A 23262-nucleotide genomic window follows, 5' to 3' on the forward strand; every position below is an offset into this window, starting at 1 on the left:
TTGTTACACGCCTTGTGAAGGAGAGGAAAAAAAAAAAAAAAAAAGGGGGGGGGGAAGAGAAAGAAAAAGAAAAATTGCACAGATATAAGTTGTTTCTTTAAACTTCAATGAGAAAGGCCTACAATATTTTCTTATACTCCTCCTTTAGATTAACTTAGCAAGTGGGAAAGATCAATGCTTTCTTACTTTTTCTATCAAAAAAAGAATCTCTTATATTGAGAAAACTGAGCTCTGCTACACGGTATATTCATGCAAGGTATCATCTGTTAGATAACAGCCACCCAGTACATATTTGGTAGAGACACTGGAACCAGCTGCTGTTGTGACAGTTAGTACATCCACAGGATTTGTGATTACTCTGATGCTCAGAATAGCTACAAGCTGCTGAGGGTAAAAGGTGCATTCAGACCCCAACTCAATGGAAAAGGAAAATCTTTTCTTCCAGAGTTGCTTAAAACAACCATATTAACATACATCAGCTGTTAGTAAAAATTGCGGTGGCTGATAAAAGCTTAAAAGAAAGCCCTTCACGTATAGGCCATTATCTACAACTGATGAGCTTTAAAAAAGAATTGAATCTATTAAACTAAGTGCGAAGTTCATACTAGCCTACAGGATGATTCTACATTGCGTAAATATAGTAACTCTGTATTAGCAGTAAGCTAGTTAACAGGATGCCAGCAATAACATTACCCTTACTAAGAACAGGTTTGTTTTAGCATTTCATTGTATTCAGCCATTTGTAGGTGATACAAAAGGCTTAATTGTTCTTAACTATGTGAATGAGAAAATAAAGTCTTTTTAGCTATTTTAGCTGTGAAATTTTCCATCTTTTCATGAGAGATCGTTTGAGGAAAGGAAGGAAGGAATAAAAAAGAGGAGAAGAGTGAGAACTGGGAGAAGCGGRGAGCGGAGTTGTAGGGAGAAGAGCCCTGACTCTGAGTGGAGACTACTATATAGTTAGCTCCCTGTTGGACCATGTTGCAGTTGTGCTCTGTGCCATGTGATTTCTCCCTCAGTATTGTCTCTGTCTGTGGGGTCCCTTCAGAGAGGAAGGAAATTTGAAAAAGTGAAACCTGATTAGTGCCTTATTCTTTGAAGTAAGTTACCTGTCCTCTTTGAGCTTTCAGGCCTGTGTTTAAATACAAGTGTTTTAAAGTTATATGACAATTGCTTGTATTAAAATCACCATGCAAGTGTTGCAGGATATCGAAGAACATTCTACATCTGTATCACAGTCTGGTCCCATCAGCTTGGTAGGTAGGTTGTTTTGTGGACTACTTATTTAGTATATGAAACAGATTGAATATCTCTCATATATGCTGAGCCTTCACATTTCTAACAAGATGGAAATACTGGAAGAGCGTAGAGATTGAGTGTACTTTAGGATATTACTGAAACAATCCAAACGCAGATTTACTCAGTTCCTGAGAATTTGCTCATATTGCATTATATATACCAGAAATTTCTAATGGCACAGTTTACTGGACAAGATGCATACCTTTTGAAAGCCAATGAAGGCAGCCAAGCATGAATATGCTCTGCCACAATTGCTGTTGTGGTAATTTTTCAGTAGAACTTTTTATAGGAAAAATTTCCAGTGCTGACATGTCTTTGGTGCCCGCTGCAGTAAGGACATCAACTACGCTGCTGTGAAGTACGTTTACATCAGTGGAAATGCAATCTCTCAGGTGCAGGCTGAAATTTGGACAGGAATATTTTAAATCATCTAGGCTAGTTGCTGCTAGAAAGTATTCTTATGTCAAAAATTGGGTTATGCCTCACTGAGTACTAGTTCAGGTGCTTAGGTAGCAGTTTGGCTCAGTTCAGTGTTTGGACAGGTTTTTAAACTTTGTCAGCAAATCTTATTAGCCTAAAATATACATTTTTTAGTTTTTCTGAATAAGTAGTTCTAGTCTTCAGTGCTGAAAAGCTGGTTTGTCCATTTCTGTATATTATGGTTTATATGTATATTTGTACATATACATATGTATATTTATATAATTTAATGTGAAGGGGAAAAAAACTTAAGTGGAAATAGTGCGATTCTTTCAGAATTGTCTTACATACCTGTATGTTAGTTTCACATCCCTAATAGAAAAAGTTAATAGTGAATATATACCATACGTACAAACCTGTATGTAGATGAGGCTGTGGTATGAGGACAACTTTCAGCCAGACTTCTCTTCAGACTCCTTGTGCCATCAGCTGCAAGAAAAGAATTATTTAAAAGTTGAAAATCTGATCTTCTTTTAAAATGTCGTTATATCTAACCGTCTTATTTTGATTTTACCAGACTTTTCCTCTCGCCTCTGTAGCACTTAAATGATCTAATTTTTAAACAACATTTAAGATAATTTCTTTGTCGTGACAAATTCTTAAAAGTAAGCATGCCAAGTTTGATTCCGGTTAGCCTTGTATATACGGAAATTACTCATTTCTACATAACTACAAATTTGTTTTAGTTAGAAATTTATTTTCTATCTTATTTACACTTCAAAATAGAGTCTACAGAACTCTATTTTCTATATCTATCTTCTGTATTCACAGAAGGTACTGTCACCACCATCTCTTGAAATGGCATTTTCTGTATTGTTTTAGGTGGTGGTGATGTCAAAACATGGACACTTGAACTCAAATCTTGGAAGGTAATTTAAAGATGAGCTGGTATGAAATAATGAACTGAATATATATATATATGTATCTGTATAGAAACATTGTTACGTACTAGTAATACTTGTTGCATACTTTTTACCCTTGCATCTTCTAAGAGAAACAGTCTGCAAATATTTAGTCAGATCACTAGGACAGATTTTGCTTACTACTGTAGTGTGTGTTAATTGTAGAAAGTTTCTGCAGAAACAGCAATTCTTGCTTTGATTTCACATTGCTTTCCTTGTGTTGCTATCCCTACCAGTGACAAATTTGAGGTCAAAACTGAGACAATAAATTGAAGTTTAAAAGTAAGATGAATGTTTTTCCAACTGCTGACTTTATCCTTTATTAGAAAGGACATATAGCTGTTTTTTTTCCTGTATTGAAATTTGAATGATGTATATGGAAAATACACATGTACAGTCCCTAACTGGGAAAAAAAAAAAAAAAAAAGCTTAATGTAGTATTAAAACAAATACTTCATGTGTTGTGTTTAGCAGTATTGAAATTGCTTTGATTTCCTTATTTGAAAAATAAGGATTACAAAGGTTATTTCAAAGGATTTGAATTCTTATTTGCATGCATCAATTTCTATTTAAAAGACATTTATTGAGATTTCCTCTTGACATGCAAATAACRTAGAAATTCAATTTTAAGAACTTTGAGATGGCTGTGCTTTTCCTTAAATCTTAAAACATACTTCAGCTTTGTAAAAGGAGTTGCTTTGGATGTGATGCATATATTCCATCTCAGTACACTGTCCTTTTTGTATAAGCAGTAGATTTGGAAAAAATATAAGTAGCTGTACTAAACAGAATTTGCTTCATTTCTTCTTTTAGAGGATGCTGCAATGTGCCAAATAGGACTCTGATTCTTGTGTCTGTTAAGAATCATATATGATAAAGAAATATTCTAGTGTTCTGTGTAAAAAATTGTCACCATAAGAAACAAATTCTTAAGATCATTTAAAATATTATATCCTATGTGAAACTAAAAACAGTATTAGCTTGACTATCTCATAGTTATTATTTTGTATGTGTCTTAAACATAGTTAACTAGGAGTTGCATTTCAGAGAAGGAATGGATACAAGAGTGGCCCTAGAAATGCATATGAAGCCTGTCAGGCTTCAGTTGAATAAACAGCATGTTAATATAAACATAGCATATTCAGGTTAATGATGTGTTTTGATCATGAGTAAAATGAAGGGTTACAGTTGGTGGAATGCGCTCTGTGGTACCAGTATCAGCTACGCTACTGTATGCCTTCAGATCTTTTGCAGAAACTCTTACTATGTAGGATTCGTTGTTCATTCTGGTAGCTGAAGGAAAACACTGGCCATTGTTCTCAATAAACAGGAATTAATTCTATTAAATTAAATTTTGTCTTATATGCACTTAGCCAACCGTAATTTCTGAAACTCATCAATGTGAAGTCGAAACTTGACTAGAAAAAATGTTTCTGGATATTATTGATAGTGATATTTTTCAGTTAAGTCTCAGTGAGTCTTAGAAAATTTCTAATGATACATCACTTAATACAATTACCAGGAATGTTAGGTTCTCAGGTTTAGCTTTGGTGCCTGGTGAAGATAAATATTATAATTCTTGTTTTCTCACAGTATACCCACTGTACCTTTGCTTTATCTCTTTGTTATGCAAGACTGGAGAGCTTATTGTAAGCAGGCAGAAACAGGAAGATTTTCTACCAGTGGAGTCGTAATATCTGTTCCAGATATTTTATTATTCATGAGGACAAATAAAAAGGAAGGATGGCAGTTTGAAACAGGTTCTGAATCCTGTTCAATGCTGCAGAAGCTGAGTAAGCAGTGTTTTGTGCTCAAATTTCACTGGCATAACTATGTCAGTTAGCAATATGAAAAAGAACACTCCATTAACCAGCTTAACTAGGCCAGCAAAATTCTTAGGGCAAACCCACTTATACTGCCAAAACATTCTTGTTGCTGATGTTTATTCTGTCAGCTAAAGTTATTCTAAAGAGATTTTGCCAGTAAATGCTGTGTGTCACTGCAGTATGATTCTGCTGGCAGATCTTTGTAAATGGACACATCCTTTGTCATTAGCCCTGTGTCCAACTGGATTATCTTCATTTATTTTGTCTTGGAAAATGCACAGCAGTTATGCCTCGAAGTGGTCAGTCTGCTTATAAAATCTGTAACTTTTTGGCCATTTTTGCCACAGCAGTCTTTTTTTAAAAGGTTATTGCATGTTTACCTCTTTTTAGTAATTTAAGATTTATTTACTTCAGAATGTATTTAAAAGAAATGTCAGACTGTATGTGTGGATCCCAAGAGCTTTTTATCTGTCATCTTGACAGTTAATTTGTTCATGTTTTTTCCTTCTGTTCCTACAGTAAGAAAACAAAGAAGCGGTGAAATAAGTATATTGTTTTAAATAGAAAAAAAGCAACCTTTTTCTCATGTTAGAAATCATTTAAGGAAATATGACATCCACAAGTCCATGAGCCYGATGGGATGCAGCCACAAGTACTGAGGGAGCTGGCAGATGTCATTGCTAGGCCACTCTCCATCATCTTTGAAAGGCTCTGGCAATCAGGAGAGGTGTTTGAGGACTACAGGAAAGCAAATATCACTTCAACCATATAAAAAGGTGATAAGCAGAACTCAGGGAACTAAGGATTAGTCAGCCTCACCTCCATCCCTGGGAAGGTGAGAGAACAGCTCATCCTGAATGCCATTTTCAAACACATGAAAGACAAGAAGGTGATCAGAAGTAGTCAACATGAATTCACCAAGGGGAAATAATGCTTAACCAACTTGAGAGCCTTCTGTGATGGGATTACTGGCTGAGTAGAGGAGGGGAGAGCAGTGGATGTTGTCTCTCTTGACCTCAGGAAGGCTTTCGACACTGTCTCCCATAACATTCTCCTAGGCAAGCTCAGGAAATACATGCTAGATGAGTGGACAGTGAGGTGGCTTGAGAACTGGCTGAAAGGCAGAGCYCAGATGGTTGTGACTAGTGGCACAGAGTCTAGTTGGAGACCTGTAGCTAGTGGTGTTTCGCAGGGACCAGTACTGGGTCCAGTCTTGTTTAAATTATTCATCAAAGACTTAGATGAAGGGACAGAGTGCCTCCTCAGCAAGTTTGTTGGTGATACAAAACTGGGAGGACTGTCCGAGACCAGCGGGCTGTGCTGCAATTCAGAGACATGGACAAGCTGGAGAGTTGGGTGGAGAGGAACCTCACAAAGTTCAACAAGGGCAAGTGCAGGGTCCTACACCTGGGAGAAATAACCCCATGCACCTGTACAGGTTGGGGGCTGACCTGCTTGAAATCAGCTCTGCAGAGAAGAAACTGGGAGTCCTGGTGGACTCCAAGTTAACCATGAGCCAGCAATGTGCCCTTGTGGCTAGGAAGGCCAATGGTATCCTGGGTTACATTAGGAGGAGAATGGCTGGTGGGTCAAGGGGAGTGATCTTCCCAATCTCCTCAGTCCTGGTGAGGCCACCTTTGGAGTATTGTGTCAAATTCTGGGCTTCCTAGTATAAGAAAGAAATGGAGCTCCTGGTGAGTCCAGCAACGGTCTACTGAGGTAGCAAGGGGACTGGAGCAACTGTGATAGGAAGAAAGACTGTGAGAATGGGCCTGTTTAGCCTGGAGAAGAGAAGACTGAGGGGGGCGTCTTATCAATGTGTTTAAGGATCTGAAGGGAGATGGTAGAGAGGATGGGGTCCGACTCTTCTCAGAGGTGCTGATGATGGTATGAGGCAACAGGCTCAAACTGAAACACGGGAAGTTCCACCTGACTATGAGCAAAAAGTGCTTTAATGTAAGGGTGACAGAGCACTGGAACAGGTTGCCCGTAGCTTCTTCTCTGGAGATATTCTAGACCTGCCTGGATGTGATCCTCTCTCTCATGCTCTAAGTGACCCTGCTTGAGCAGGGAGGGTTGGACTAGATGATCTCCGGAGGTCCTTTCCAACCTCTACCATTCTGTGATTGTATGAGTGCTATATTATAAACAGAGAAGGGCATTATGGGTATTTTTCTTGGATATTTGGGGTTTCTTGGTGGGTTTTTGCACATACACATACACACACGTACACATACGTTTCTGTAAAATCTTCAGGGTGAGAGTTGAGGATATTGCTTTGTTCCATATTCTCCTCAGCTTATACTGTTTTCATGGATAGTCTTCATCACATTCCTCCTGGATTGTAGTATCCTTATAATTTCTATGTGTATTCTTAGTGGAAGTCTTTTGAGGTTCATTTTACTTGCTGGGGGAAACAGAAGTCTGCCTTTCTTATTGTTTGGGAACCAGTATTTGTATTCACACTGTCCTGTACACAGGGGATTGAGAGTTTGTCACTGCTGTGAAAAATTGTGGGATTGGTTAGCATAATGATTGCTTATCAATCTGCTGAACAACAAGGAATAGAAGTAGTCATATTATTCATTTTTAAATGTAAACACATTTCTCTGAGTTTTTCTTTTTTAGTGAGACTAAAGATAAATAAAGATCAAACCAGACTTCTTACAGAGTTAATATCTTTGTGGGCCAAGCATGGGAGGAAGGTGCTGATTTTGGAGCGGACAGAGGAAAGAATGTTCTTTGAAAGTTCATCTGGGAGGACTGATAGTTTCGGTATTAGCCAGTATAATGACTTAGCTCTTGAAAATGACTTAATTGCAAAAGCTTTTAACCAAAATTTGATTGTAGATCTAGACTGATGACTTCTGTAAGTGATTGGCAGCCTGCTGCTGAGGGCTAGGGAAAACAGGCTATAACTGGTACCTCAAAAAATGTCTACTTCGKTGTCTGGGGAAGGTAGAAAAATGTAGTATAATTATTGCTTCAACTTTTGTGGCCTTTGTCCTTTAGTTTTTTATCAGTCTATGCCCAACTGTTTTCACATACTAAATAAAAGTGAATTAAATATGATTATGAAAAGAACAAGCTTCTAATAAGTATCTCCGTCACACAGAGGTTGACAGATAAAATGCTGTTCATTTGTCCACAATAGTATGTAATAATTCTGTTATTGATGTAAAGATTGAAAAGTAAGAACATTTGACACAATTCGAATATGAGGTGATCAGTTACTATAGTGGTTAGATCTGTCCAAATACCTAAATACCAATACTGCAATTTGTTACATTGATTCCAGCATATTAGTCAATTTTCAGTTCACAAAAGCTTTCTGTCTAAATTAATTTTCATTCATGTTTCAGTTAAGATTTTGAGATGGGTAAGATGTCACCCCATTTGTTTCATTTCCTTTACCTCTTGATTCATCATTGCTTTTTAAAAAAGGCAAAAATTTCTAAAAGCAGCATGCAGAGTTTTTTTGATAACTGTCCATTAGTGAATCAAAATTATATTTGGTTCACTAAATGAAACTGGTTCTTTTGGTGACATGTATTGCAAACTTGGTGAATCATTACTTTTATATTCTGGTGACAATTATTTTTACTGGGTGTTTTTTAATTGTGAAAATAGATTTTTTTTGGGGGGGGGGATTTTTATATTTACTCTTTTGATCAACAGCATTAAAGAAAATCGTACCAGGTTTGAATTTTTTAGCACTAAATTAATTCCAAAAATTTGTTTCTTTTTAGATATTAGCTACTTAGCTTCCCCTTCTAACCATAACAAAATCAATTTCCTTCCCTTGGTGAGTTACAGATTTTCCGTGCATGAAGAGGAGACAAGTGACAGACCTTTACCCTTGGTGCTCAGCACCCTTCTAAGCTATCAGATACCAGTTTGTGGCCAGAAGAACTAGGCCTGTGTGCCACAGTTCTACGTCTAAGAATAGGGGACATCAGAGAAACCATTGGGATGGATCCATAGTAAGTTTTTGATCAGTGTGATAGTCAACCAGCTACCCTTATGAACATGAAAAAGGATATTGAGGAGTAAAGAAACTCTACTGTTTTTTCTTCTTCTTTTTATTAATATTTAGACCTATAAATGAATCCAATTTGATAGTGTTTCCTTGCTGCTCACTTGGTCACATCAGAAGACTTACTGTGTCCAGCACTACATTTATCAGGTGATGTTCTCAATAGATAGGTCTGTTTCTGCAGCACTGCATGCATACCAACTTTGTGAGAATAGGTGGAGCTGGGTAGAGATGGAAGAGATTGTAGRAACGTATGTTCAGGACTGGGCTGAAGAATGTGCTGTAGTATGAGCTTCTTATTTTGAAGACCATAAGAATCTTTGTAAAGGAAAAATCTACAAGTTACAACTGTGGCAGAACATTAGATCTTGGTCTACATGAAAACATAAAACTGTAACAAACTTCTTCAGTTCGTGTGCTCGAACTACTTGTTTGGGTGATGAGACATTTCTTACAAATTTCTTGCAATTGTCTTTAAAAATAAGAAATTGGAAAGAGAAGTAAAAACTTTGGGGGAAAATGRTTAAGAAGAACTTTCAAACTGCCAATAGTAGAGAAGCTTGTAGTTTTCAGATGTGTCTATGTATTCTTTTGTCCCCTTTTCCTATTCTGAAAAGCAACAAGAAAGAATGTGGAATGCAAGTACTGTGAAGATGATGTCAAAGAGATGGAGCAAATCTGGAGAGCAGACTAGGATGGAGGCAGAAATGCTGACAGTTGCTAATGGTAGTGTCTGTGAGGCAAGAACTCTTTAAAGAAGAAGGAAAAAAAAATCTGATAGAGTTACTAATTCCCACAAGTGTTTTGGAATAAAAATGGAAAAAATTCATCAAGGAATCATAGAATCAATAAGTTTGGAAGGGACCTCTGGAGATTATCTAGTCCAACCTCCCTGCTCAGCAGGGTCACCTAGACAATGTTAGACAGGGTTGCATCCAGGCGGGCCTTGAWGATCTCCAGAGAAGGAGACTCCACAACCTCTCCAGGCAACCTGTGGCAGTGCTCTGTCACTCTCACGATGAAGAAATTCCCCCCCACATTCAGGCAGAACTTTCTGTGGTTCAGTTTCTGCTCATTGCCTCTTATCCTGTCACACGGGACAACTGAAAAGAGTTTGTCCCCATCCCCTTGACACCCTCCCTTCAGGTACTTGATCAGATCCCCCCTCAGTCTTCTCTTCCCCAGGCTGAACAGGCCCAGCAATCACAGTCTTTCTTCGTATGACAGTTGCTCCAGACCTCTAATCATCTTTGTAGCCCTATGCTGGACTCTCTCCAGCAGCTCCATGTCTCTCTTGTACTGGGGAGCCCAGAACTGGATGCAGTACTTGAGATGAGGCCTCCCCAGGGCTGAGCACAGGGGCAGGATCACCTCCCTCGACCTGCTGGCAACACTCTTCCCAATGCACCCCAGGAGACCATTGGCCTTCTTGGCCACAGGGGCACCTTACTGGCTCATGGTCAATTTGCCATCCAGCAGCACTCCCAGGACCTTCTCTGCAGAGCTGCTCTCCAGAAGGTCAGCCCCCACCTTGTACTGGTGCCTACCCCAGCCAGGGTTATTTTTCCCTAGGTGCAGGACTCTACACTTGTCCTTGTTGAACCTCAGGAGGTTCCTCTCCACCCAACTCTCCAGACTGTCCAGGTTTCTCTGAATGGCACCACAACCCTCTGATGTCTCAGTCACTCCTCCCAGCTTGGTAGCATCACCAGACTTGCTCAGGAGACGCTCTGTCCTCTCATCCATGTCATTGATGAAGAAGTTGAACMGGATGGGAGCCAGTACTGAGCCCTGGGGGACGTCACTTGCCACAGGCCTCCAGCTAGGCTCCATGCCTCTGATGACAACCCTCTGAGCTCTGCCTTTCAGCCAGTTCTCAAGCCACCTCACTGTCCACTCATCTAACCCACACTTCCTGAGCTTGCCTAGGGGGATGTTATGGGAGACAGCATCAAAATCCTGGCTGAAGTCAAGGTACACAATGTCTGCTACTCTGCCCTCCTCTACCCAGCCAGTCGTGCCATCAGAGAAGGCTCTCAGGTTGGTTAAGCATGATTTCCCCTTGGTGAACCATGCTGGCTACTCCTGATCACCTTCTTCTCCTCCATATGTCTGGAGATGACATCCCGAATGAGCCGTTCCATTACCTTACCAGGAATGGAGATGAGGCTGACGGGCCTATAGTTGCCGCCTTGCCCTTTCTGAAGACAGGAGTGACTTTGGCTTTCTTCCAGTCCTCAGGCACCTCTTCAGTTCTCCAGCACCTTTCAAAGATGATGCAGAGTGGCCTGGCAACAACACCTGCCAGCTCGATCTGGGCCCATGGATCTGTGGATGTCTAGCCTGCCCAGAAGGTCTCTAATCCTTTCCTCCTCAACCGAAGGAAAGTCTTCCTTTTCCAGACTTTCCACCTCACATCCAGGTTCCGGGATTCCTGAGGGCTGCCCTTAGCAGTGAAGGCTGAAGCAAGCAAGGCATTCAGTAGTTCTGCCTTCTCTGTATCCCTTGTCACYATGGCCCCCACCCCCTTCAGTAGCAGACCCACATTTTCTGCAGTCCTCCTTTTGCTCCTGATGTATCTGAAGAATCCCCTCTTGTTGTCCTTGACATCCCTTGCCAGACTCAATTCCAGCTGGGCCTTAGCGTTCCTCGCAGCATCTCTACATACTCTGACTGCATTCCTATAATTCTCCCAAGTAACCTGTCCCCTCTTCCACATTCTGTGTATTTTCTTCTTCTGTCTGAATTTGGCCAAGAGCTTCTTGCTTACCCCTGCAGGTCTCTGTTCCAGTTAGATTCCCGGGGGCCAAATGTCCGGTTTGGCAAGCCAGCACAAACTCACACGCACTCTTCAGTAGCAAGCAGTTTATTAGTAGATACTTACAAACAGACCAACCTGATGGTAATCTTGAGAAGGACCACCTCAATGCTTGTCCCAATCGTCTGCATGGTGAGAGAGAGCGTCGGCAGGCACGATCTTTTCGGGCATCCCCGAGGAGGCAACGTGATCCTCTGTTGTGTAGCAGCCTCTCCCTCCTTCAGAAAACTCCAGCATTTATGATTATTCGCGGTAGGTGGGAGTCCCGGCACCTGGGGCCAACAAGTGCGGGGAGTCTAGCCCAACTCTTCCCTGGTTGCATAACTGGGCTATGATACTGTGCACGCGTGCAGACTTATTTCGGGGGCCACATTTGACTTTGGGGGTCGCTATTTCACTACTCTTCAGCTTCTGACGTTTATGTTGACTGCTTCTCCTGGTGATTCTGTGGCTGTATGTGACCAACCGCTGTTCTTTCTCACAGATTTCCAAGACCTTGTTAGTTACTTATTTGTATCCTGCTTAACACAGCGGTATTGTTCTAGGTACTAAAAAGTTACAGCATTAGACTATTCTCACCAAGTATCAGGTGGTACAGATAAAGAAGTTACAACACGGACCATTCCCATCAAGTATCACGTAGTACGGATAGTCTCCTGCCCCTTTTGCTGCACTTCTTACTCAGAGGGATGCACCACTCTTGAGCTTGGAGGAGGGGATGCTTGAATACTAGCCGGCTCTCCTGGACCCCACTTCCTTCTAGGGCATCAATCCATGAGACTCCACCAATTAGGTCTCTGAAGAGCCCAAAGTCCGCTCTCCTGAAGTCCAGGGTTGCAATCCTGGTTGTTGCCTTAGTTCTTTCCTGCAGGATCCTTAACTCCACCATCTCATGATCATTACAACCAAGGCTGCCCCCAACCTTCACATCTCTGACCAGTCCCTCTCTGTTGGTAAGGACAAGGTCCAGGAGGACACCCGTCCTCCTAGGCTTCTCCACCRTTTGTGACAAGGAAACACTGAGTGAAGTCAAGGAGAAGTCTTGGCTATGTTTGCTTCTGAAAGAAGAATTTGTGGAGGGAAAGGGAAGATTTCTATTTATTGGGAAGAAAGTTTCAATGAGATACTGAGCAGCTTCATTTAGGTTCTTTTTGTAGAAACAAGGAAACTTCAAATTTTAAGCAAGATTCTGAACTTGCTTTTCAATGAGTCTGAAAGTGACGTTGCCTCACTTTTCAGTCTTTGATGTGCAAAATGGTTCATTTACTGCCCTCTTCTGCTTGAAAATGCAAACATTATTCATCTGTTGTTTGGGTAGGCAGTGTTTGAATCCTCATTCAAAGAGAGGGAGATGAAATTCAGCCACAGTTTTTATACAAAAAGATCTCTTAAGCCTTCCAGTGAGAGCATCTTGAAAGATTTCCTAGAGTGTGACAGTGACCTAGTGGCTGATTATTCTTTTGGTTATGACCAGTACCTATGTTGTTAGAGATCTATTTTGGCATCGCTGATGAAGAGCTACTGTATAGTATGGATTTAATTAATATCTTACAAAACTTTCTGCAAATATAGCTTTAAAACATGTTAAGTTGAATTAATCCAACATAAACATTATTTCACAGTTCTTTGTACTGTTTTGTTTGTATCACCTCTAAGTGTGAATAATATTTTTTGAATTGTTTGCTCTTTCACTTTAAATGACTTCGTGCTGCTTAGGTGTCTACTCTTAGTATTTCATAATAAAGGTGGAATTATTTATTTTGGCTTTTTAAATCTATTGCATTACAGTTACCTAAGGTTATGGAAATTAAGTTGTTTAAAAAGACTTCTTCAGGCAGTCATATTTTGCTAAATGTTGTCAAATTTAAAACTGATTATTCAGAAATAAGTGCTACAATATTTGCAGAGACAATTTTTTCCCTACAGAAATACTCCTGTTCATGTGTACTCAGTTGTAAGTGCATATTAGAAGCATACAGAGGAAAGTGATAGATGCTGTATGGACCATTAGTCTAATGTACCATAGACTTTCTAAATGCTCAAAGGATGAGAAGTTTGTCTGATATGTATTCTTTTAGTTAATGTTTGTGATTGAGATTAAAAGTTAGATTTTCAGGCAGGATTGCAACTTGAAGATGTGAATACAAGAAATTGCTGTAAAATACTGCCTTTAGAAATGCAATTAAGAGGAACATCTGATCTTTTCCCATTTTAGGACCTAAATTGGCTCCCTCTTCTATCTCTACAAATGAAAAATGCTGTAGTTAGGATGCGTTGCATCTTCGAGGAAGTAATTACACTGTCCAGCCCATAAGATTACCTCACATTTGTTTCTTTCCAGCAGTCTGAAGTGTTTCATATTGCTTGACATTTAATAGAGTCAAAAACACAAGGGTTTCACTTTGAAGAGTCGGATTTTTACTATCTCCAGGCAACTACAATTAACTTTTTGAAATGATTGTTTTGTAGTATTTCTGTGACCTCTTGTATCAGCTACTGAGAGACTTTTGCCATCCTTTATTTCCTATAGAAATTTTAAAAAATGAAATGTCGTGTTAACTTTTTACTGAAAAATTAAAGTTTTAGAAATTGTCCGGCTATATTGAAAGATTTTAGGTGCCATTAAACTCTCCTTGTGCTTATAATGTGGATTTGAGAGGCTTTTTCCTTCATTTCCTGAAAGTGTAAGTCTGCTTGTTGCATTTTGTAATTAAACACCTACTAGGTCGAGTTCTGTTGAACTGCAACCTGTGAAAATGTCAGATACTCCAAATGACACTGTCTTGCCATAGCACTTTTCTTGAGAGGCTCTTATTGCAGTTGTAAAATGCTTTCAGTGATAAAAGTCAATTATTTTTACAAAATCCATCTCTTGAGTTAGCAATTCCTGATAGAAAATAGAGGTAAATTTACTATGATATATACTATTACTGATTTTTATGATTCATTTAAAAAAAATACAAAGGGYTGGGTTAGTTACAATCTGTCAGATTTTGCTTCCTATATAAAACTTCCTGAGGAGAAGATTCTACTTGAAAATACTCATTAAGTAATTCCTATGAGATGAAGGTACTCAGATAAAAGTTATTTTTAAAATAAAGGTCTTGGTATGCTGAGGATGGCAGCAGTACTAAAGCTGTCATTGGAGGTATAGGGTAGTTTCATGTGTGAATTATTCCTCAGGGCCATTCCATGAGAATATGCAGAATGTTGAAGAGAAGAGTGATTTTAGATATTGACCACAGTTGTTCTTTGGTTATAACTTCCTTCTGTAGTGGTTAATCTTCTAATTAGCTTTTGTGAGTGTAATCTTCATGGTTTAACTGGAGCAGAAGAACACCTTTAGGTGTGTTGTCTTCATCAAAATACCATATAAATTGGAACAGCATTTAGACAAACCGCAAAAAAATTACTAAAAGAAAAATAAACAGAAGCATAACAAATTGCTGTATGTGATAATATTCCTGGTAATATATTTCAACTGAAGAATACTTTAAGAGTGAACATGCTGTTTAATCTCCTTTGGCACTGTTATATATTGAGATTCCCTGTGGCACAGAGGTAAAAATGTATTGAGAGTATCTAACCATGAATTGTCTGACTGCTAGGGATAAGATTGGCTTTTTTTTTGTGTGTGTGTGTGTGTGTTCTGACATTAAGTTTAATCTCCTGCTAGTAGTAATAAGATGCCTTTAAATACGAAGCAATTTGTGTAAGCACTCACCTTGTTCTTTTTCTTGAATTAATATTTCAAATAAGGTAAATATTTTTTTTCCTTGCTGGGTAAAAAARTGCTGCCAGGCATCCTGTGCTTGTTGCTTGTTGGACAGAAGAAAAGACGCCTCGCAGAATGGCTGTAAAAAGCAGTAGTAGTCCCAGGGAATGTTCTGGATATTAGCAAGATGGAACAAAGGAGATTTTGGCAGCAGTCGTTGTTTCTGAAAATATTGTATTCCATGAACAAGCTGTTGTACTTATGGACTGATAATAACATAGATCACAAAATCACACTGGCTGTAGCTGGTTATTCCAAGTGCTTTTTGAAACTGACATAAAAAAATACTGAATTTTACAAGATTTGTGATTTGTMTGTCATTCCTTATACTTTCCCACGTGCTGTTATAACCCTGTTACAATCATCACATGGGAATCGATTTGTTAATTAAAGCCAAGACATAACTCTTCCCCTGCCCTCTTCTCCCCTCTCCCCCACCATGGTATCATGGTAGTTCATGTATTGRCTTCAGATTTTATGTATTCATACAGTAAGCTGTAGAGCAGAGTCTGTGTTGATCTGTGGTTTCAGTTATATGCTTGTTAATAGCATGACAGCTTGTAATTTTGACAAAACAGTGGCAAGGGAGTAAAGGGATGTTTATTGCCTTTGCATCTGGTTTCTGAGACATCTGTGGGAAGTTTTGACAAGAATGGTAACTTAATCCATCTACTTAGTATGTACCTATAGAGATGTGAGACAGAGACAAGCATTTTAGGCAGAGACATACAATGGAAAGGAGAGGTAGTTATTTGTGTTCAGGACCAAATGGGAGAAAGTTACTTGAAACTGGACAGCTTTTTATCATTGACAACTATAGGTATAGGTATTGTCTAGTCTCAGCAGAACTTTAGTGAAGTACCCGAACTTAACCAGTGAATGACTGCTTTTGACCAGATCACATGTAAGTTCTTGCCAAAGGCCCTTATTATACTAATAGGTTGAAAGGTGAAGTGACGTAATTAATTCTGAGTATCAGAATTCACATTGGCTGCAATACAAATCAAATGCCTGATCAGCCATGTGAGAACTGAAATAAGGCTGAGATACAATTCTGAGCTCAAGAACTGTATGGCATCTGTTTATTAACAAGTATGGATTCCATTGGTGCAAATACTCTGTGTAGGCTTTTTTTTACATGTATCTGTGGCCTGTAAATGTTGAGAGGAAGGGTTAAAATAAGATCTCTCTTATTTTCTTAACAGTGCTATTTACTTTTCAGATATAATTTTATTTTTACTGGCTATTAGGGTATAAGATGTTTGCTGCTGCTAAAATTTATTTTGGTAATAATTCCTTTCATGGTGAGGGAGCCATCACAAATTTGCATTGTGAAGGTGATAAATTGGTAACTACTGCTTAATTTCATGTTGCTTTGTTCTAGTCTGAAGTAAGCACCTCTCTCTGAGGCTAGCTGCAAAAAATAATATTAAAGTGTCTGTGTGGATTGTAGCTCACTCATCTGGAGTATTTTCTTTTGGCACTGATATAGAGTGAAGACAGTCCTAGTCCCAAGAGACAACGCCTTTCCCATTCAGTCTTTGACTATACAGCAGCATCACCAGTCCCATCACCACCAATGCGACCATGGGAGATGACATCAAATAGGCAGCCTCCTTCAGCTCGGCCCAACCAACACCACTTCTCAGGGGAACGATGCAACACACCTGCGCGAAACAGGAGGAGGTAAGCAAGCTGTTTAGGTTAGGGAATGGTATTTTATTCTCTTTCTTTTCAACTCATGGGGCATGTGTTACAGGCAGCACTGACTAGATCCTATGAGAAATACGTTAACACTTCCTTTGAATTGTAAATTGCTACAATTGCAACTGAAAACACCGTTGAAAACAGTTTAAGGTGGTACATGTTCTTGTAACTTGTGTGAGTCAGCCCAGCCTGGGGGATGGGTTAACATTAACTTTTTTAGTTATGAACCAGGTTCTGTCTTTCATTCTGCGCTGGAGCCATAAGTATTTTGAAAAATGTAAGGAAATTAGAACAAAAAATAAAATCTTACTTCTCTTCAGGCTACTTTTAAACATATTAATAGTTCTTTCTGTAGTACTGCAATTTTCGCTGCAGTTGCACTTAATTATTTTCTTACATAAAAACAATTTAAATTAAGGAGGCCTGATTGCAGAGAGTGAGGAGAATAGCATATTGTCATGTGGTTGGTAAGGTGGTTGGTTCAGATGTTGTAAGAATTACATTTTTATTTTGCTTTTTAGCTTGTGGCTCATAAAAACCCTCAAAGCAGAGGTTTTGGAATAAATTCAGTTAGTCGTGGAAGAGTGAAGTTTTTTATGGCCAGGCTGAACTAATGCCTGAATTACATCGTAAGAAAGTATAAAAATACAGACTTCTTTACTACTAAGATTAATTATCCAAAACACAGACTTTCACCTCCCTATAACTGGGCTCAAAAATATCGAGTCATCTAATGCAAGTTAAAGCACACTGCTCACTATTTGCTTCAGAGAAATACTGTAATTTTATTTCTACTAAAATGGAAGTGTCCATGCTTTTTCACAAATGCACAATATTAGCCAAGATTAGAAACATATGAATAGTTTTCTTCTGACTCCATAAAGCTTGTCAGCTGTGATCATGGAGTGGCAGTTTGGGGCAAGCTACTTAAAAATACACTGTTTTTTGTCTCCATTTCAAGTCTACAAATCTGAAAGCTTTCCATCAGTGACATTCAAAATGGCATGGCTCTTCATACAGCTTGTCAAACTTGAGAAAGAAATTGATTTGTGAACTTGCAGTGGGTATAGTTTGATACAGTGGTGCTTTATGGGGGCATTTGGCATTAAGTTACATTCTGTTAAACACTTATGTGGAAAWGAGTGTCAGTGCTAATGCTTTAGCCTGGAGTTGGTGAGGAATTACCCTCCAAGCTAATAAAACTTCCAGTAAAGTTTTCCAATGTCAAACTTTTCTTGATACCAGATTCTCACGTGTTCTTAGTTATAAAGAAAATTTTATGGGCATTTACGTAATCTCTCATCTTTTTTGATGTGTTTCCAGTCCTCCTGTTCGACGTCAGAGAGCAAGGAGAGATCGTCTGTCTCGACATAATTCCATTAGCCAGGATGAGAACTATCACCATCTCTCATATGGACAGCAGCAAGCAATAGAAGAGCCACGAGCCTTTCACCCACCGAATGTATCTCCTCGTATGTTGCACCCAGCCGCTCACCCGCCACAGCAGAATGCAGTGATGGTTGACATTCATGATCAGGTAAGGGTGTTAGAATTACAAACCTGAGGATGTTGTGGAATTCTTCAGGATCTCCCTAATCCCTTAATTAGTTGACAATGAAGATCACATAATGAAAATAGTCCTATTTGCCCTCATATACAGCATTTTATCTCTTGAGTTTTGTTGGTGTATGGAGGGCTGCAGCAGGTAGTGAAAACAAAAACCCAGAGTCTTAATAGAGAAGAGTGAAAGCTAACAAATTGTCAGTGCATTTATTGGCATAGTTTTGTAGGCCTCTGGCTCACCCTTTGAATTGCAGTCCTTCTGCTTCTGAAGTTAAATTTAGTTTAAGATACATAATAATTAAGTTTGTATTTAGTTTTACATGAAGTACCTCTTAGGAGTAAAAAAACTCAAGAGTGTTTAAATATCAAAATAYGTTATTTAGGGAGATTCATAATGCTTATAATTGACTGTCTACATAATGGCATTTTTTCATTGCCACATTAGCCATCCTATCTTCAACCTAACTCCTCCTTAAATGGTGTGAAAAAATGAGCTCTCTGGATAGTTCGGAAAATATATAATCAGGTCTTCTCTGAAACAGGAATTGGTACAGAATTCCATAATTGAGGACCTGTAAAAGAAGTTATCCTATTGATCCTTTTATTTTTTTTTCCTTCTTCCTCTCCTCAAAACAGCAGGCTGCAGCACAAGTATATTAGTTGCTTTGTAGTCATGAACTGGGGGCAGAACTGGTTATCTGGATATCCAGTTCTCAAACTGCAGGTGCATAAAATGCAACTCTTAAATCCGTACTTAAAAGCTCATTTGCATTCAGTACAGCTGCACACCACTATGTTATGTTTTGTGTGCAGAGCAATGTTCAGTAACGAAGTATTTACATCTGTGATTAGATATCAGTGTTTTCAAACTTGCTGAGACCTTCCATGGTAGTGTTTTTTACAGGCTACTTCAGGGAGAGAACTGTAAGAGGTCATTTTTTCCTCCATATACTGTAAGAGCAGTAAATATTCCTGAATCAGTCATACCCAGCATTGCACTGGATGTCCAACTACTGTTGCATGAAAGTCCCTGATTAACCTCTGACAAAATACCTGCTTTTGTTCCTGAGCCAAACTAGACCAAAGTCAGTGCGGCTCCTGAGAGTGGTTTCTGTCACTAGCGATATAAGGGTTGAGGGTTGAGTTCAGTAATCTCTGTTCCTGTTTTGGCCTCATCCATTGGTCAGTTCAGTAGGTTAGCTGTCTTTAATCTACTTGTTCTCAGCTTCATAATAAGCTGTTCTTGCTTGTTAATTTCCCACAGGTGGGTTCCATTTTTTAGCAGATCATGAAGGAAGAAGGAGGTTTGAAATAATTACTTCCTATGGATTTATGCTCCTTTGACACYAATTCTTTGAGATTTTCATCAGAGATTTCATAGTTAATGTAAAAAAACCTGATTAGTATCTAAGTCCAGAATACYGCCTGCTTTTGGTCTGATGATTAAATTTTGCAGAATATTGCTAACCCAAAAATATATATGCCTAGGTGGGTTTTTTTAATATATCCTTGGATACTTAGTCTGATGCCTCAGTCATGTTTATAAGTATGTTACCTCTCTTTTTGAGCTTTTCAGTTACCTTTCTGTTACAGTCAGATTAAGAGACATCCTGTGAATGTTGATCTAAGCATGAGTCCAGAGACTGGCCACTTCGAAGTAAAGAAAAGCTATAAAAAGTTCTTTAAAGATATGAGCCTGTGACTTATCATTCAATTAGTCTTCCTTTCTGAGCTGAGAAGATTCTTTAGCTACTTGTCGATTTTTTTTTCCTTTATACTTTTGATTGGCTTTTGTGTGCAAGTTACAGCCTTCTTATTTTATAAGGGCTAACTTTAGCGTGTGTGTGTGGGGGGGTGTTACTGTTCTGAGATGCTATTTGAGTCCTCCTAAGATGAGTTAGAGGTTTTAATTTTTTAAGTTGAGAAATCCCTCCTGGCCTTGCACTGAAAGCAGTGATCTGAGTAATATTCCATTGAGAACAATATTTTAAAGAACAGGAATTAGAGATGTGTCCTTCCTTTTACACTTTGTTTGTGAATGTGTTTTTTCTAGTGTATTCACTTTCTGATAGGTGAAAGTTTATTTTGCCTGTCATGCCATAATTGTACTTAACTGTTACTGTAAACTCTTAACAGCTAACTAAAGCTTTCTTTTCCTTTTGCTGCAGATCCATCAGGGCACAGTCCCTGTATCATATACAGTGACAACAGTGGCGCCACATGGGATCCCACTTTGCACGGGTCAGCACATCCCAGCCTGCAGCACACAGCAGGTTCCAGGGTGCTCAGTGGTTTTCAGTGGGCAGCACCTTCCAGTTTGCAGTGTGCCTCCCCCAGTAAGTGGACTTCTGTAATTATACCAGCTTTGATCTTGGACATAGTAGTGGCGTCTTGGCACTTTACTTGGCATATGGTTTTCATTGCACTGGAAAAAGCCTTTATTTCTTGTGATAAATTGCAGTGACCTGACAGTGTAGGCCTGAGAACTGGTAAATGTATAGTGCTTACCTAGTTGCTTTGTAGAATCACGACATCTTATGCTTATGTTTTTTAATTCCAAATAAATGCTAGTTTATGATCTGGTTTCTCATCAGCAACTATTGTTAAGCTTATTAGGCAGCTCACCGAGAAAAATTTACTAAGTTTAAGAGACCTTGCACAGGAATTGGTTATGCACAGAAAATCTCCAAAATCAGTTCTTGTTTTATTTTTTTTCCCCCTTCTGAGAACTGGTAAGATCATGAAAGATCTGTAGAAACCAAGTTCTTTTTTATTTGCAAATGCTCTCTGAAAATGAATCAAAGTATTTGTCTTTAGTAATGATGTTTCTGTCTGAGATATCTGTAAACTGAGTTTAGTAGGTAATTTCTGCCAACTTAAAATTTGAAAGAATTTGAACTGTTTTTCCATAAATTTTCATGTCTGTTGGAAGATGCTACTTTCCAGTTACATTCTCATGGTATGCTATCCTGTGGTGATTTCATCAGTAAGTGCTCACTGGCATCAGAACTCAGGAAGAACTATCTACCCCCAGAAATTTCACTTGTGCCAAATGAAGGTTGCAGAACACCCACGAAGAGTTGCAACTATTTTTCTTTTTTCTATTGTAAATCTATAATATAATATATATTTAAAAACCTCTATATATGACTATATAGTCTGGTCGCTATTTATAATGCTAATATTCATTTCCCCTGGGTACCCTAGTTAATAGCTTTGATTTGTCCAAGCAATGGTCACCTACATGGTTTACTGGATTTTTACTGGGTTGTCACTTGGTAGCCTTTCCCATATTACTGTTACATGTATGTTTTGTGACCTGAGGCCATGAATAAGCCTGTGGCAATGAAGAAAAAACCACCTAACATGAATTCCTATTTCTTTGTTTAAACTACTAGTACCAGTCTAACTAGCTCTGGTTGAAGCAGCAAAATTGAAGAGTGAGGAACAATAGTTTGCATTCCTGTTATCCAGATGCCATTTATCCCCATTATATACACCATCTTCTCCGGGTTACTGCTGACCAGTCTGAAATACTTACAGGTGGTATCTCCCTTTAACTTTCAAAGTGCTGAAAAGCTGACAGTGTGTATCCCTGAGGCAGGATGAGAGAGAGTTTTTTTCTTCTCATTACTGTCTCTGTCTTGAGATCTGCAGGTTTTTACTGCTTGATACAGTTTTGTGAAGGAAAGCAATCTCAGAGTGAGTGCACACATAAATGCAGCAATGCTTGCATAGTAGATTCAGCAAGTCAAGAATACAGTATTTCCTAAAAGGCACTAAGCAACATCCGGAGAAAAATCTTCTAAAGCTTTATATTGGGGCCTAAGGGAATCCAAACAACACATTGTTGGTGCACTCCCCTCTCAGCAGTTAGTTGACCACAATTTGCAAATATTTTAGAATTCAGCAATGCAGCTCTGTTTTAAATATATACGTGAATAGAATTGTGTTAGTTATACTTAACGAGTACACTGACTTGTGCCTCGTAACTTTTTGTCATCTGTGAACTCGCTGGTATCATTTTATTACTTTCATAAGCCAAAGATCTGGAAAAGTCCTCCTGTAAAATGAAGCTGTAATGACACACAGCTGAAGAAACCGACTGGAATGGAAGTGGTCAAACATGAGAAACTAGAAATGCAGCAGAGATCATTGCATATTATAGGTATACTGGAAAGTAGTTCAGTGGGTGATTTGACCTGAATATAACATCATGAAACAAATGTAATTTGGAGTCCAGAACTAAAGTACTCTCATTGTAATGTGGGGTGCAAAATATAGCCTGCTTTTCAACATTGAATAAATGTTGAAAATTTATCTTCAAGTATTTTATAGAATAGTTTTTAATTTATCGAATGTTAAAATATTTTTATTTTAATAGAAACATTTGGCTTTGACACTTCTTTTTTTGGTGAAAGGTGTTGTAGACAAGGGGGAAGTATAGTCAGCAGTTCTGATTTTGCTTTTAAGAAAAACTAGATGATCAGATTAATCTATTGTTTCAGTGCATGTAAAGATTTATTGTGGGTCATGAACACAGTAAATGAAGTGGTGATTCCATAACTGCATAAATCTGGTGTCATTATGCACATCTGGTGCATAATTTGGTGTCATATTTACTATAATGGTACAGTCATTATAGTAAATATGCTTAGTACGTTGTGTGACTCACAGCTAACAAGAACAATTGAGAGAGTAGCTGCGAGTCCTCTGTGTTTTTTTTTATAAAATTAGGTATGCTTCACAAGTGGGATGGCAAAATTTTAAATATAACGTCTATTATCTTTTGTTTATATAAAGCAAAGGTGATGCTGCTTGTTTTACAATAAAAAATATATTCTGAGTTACTCTTT

At 38.6% G+C, this 23262-nt stretch overlaps 1 protein-coding gene across 8 annotated transcripts in view; it reads left to right on the top strand.

The window, feature by feature from the left end:
* The window catches only part of RNF38 (ring finger protein 38), a 115053-nt gene that overhangs the window by 70049 nt on the left and 21742 nt on the right, over positions 1-23262 (top strand). For all 8 annotated transcript variants that reach the window (XM_085302104.1, XM_085302099.1, XM_085302101.1 and 5 more), the window contains 3 exons: positions 16629-16822; positions 18167-18380; positions 20575-20742. In XM_085302104.1, the coding sequence (XP_085158230.1) occupies positions 16716-16822; positions 18167-18380; positions 20575-20742 (489 nt within the window). In that variant the 5' untranslated portion in view covers positions 16629-16715. The remainder of the gene's footprint in view (positions 1-16628; positions 16823-18166; positions 18381-20574; positions 20743-23262) is intronic.

The sequence above is a fragment of the Rhea americana genome, unplaced genomic scaffold, assembly GCF_003343005.1.
Source record: "Rhea americana isolate MKP2758 unplaced genomic scaffold, rheAme1 scaffold_186, whole genome shotgun sequence".
In the NCBI taxonomy this organism is placed as follows: Eukaryota; Metazoa; Chordata; class Aves; order Rheiformes; family Rheidae; genus Rhea; species Rhea americana.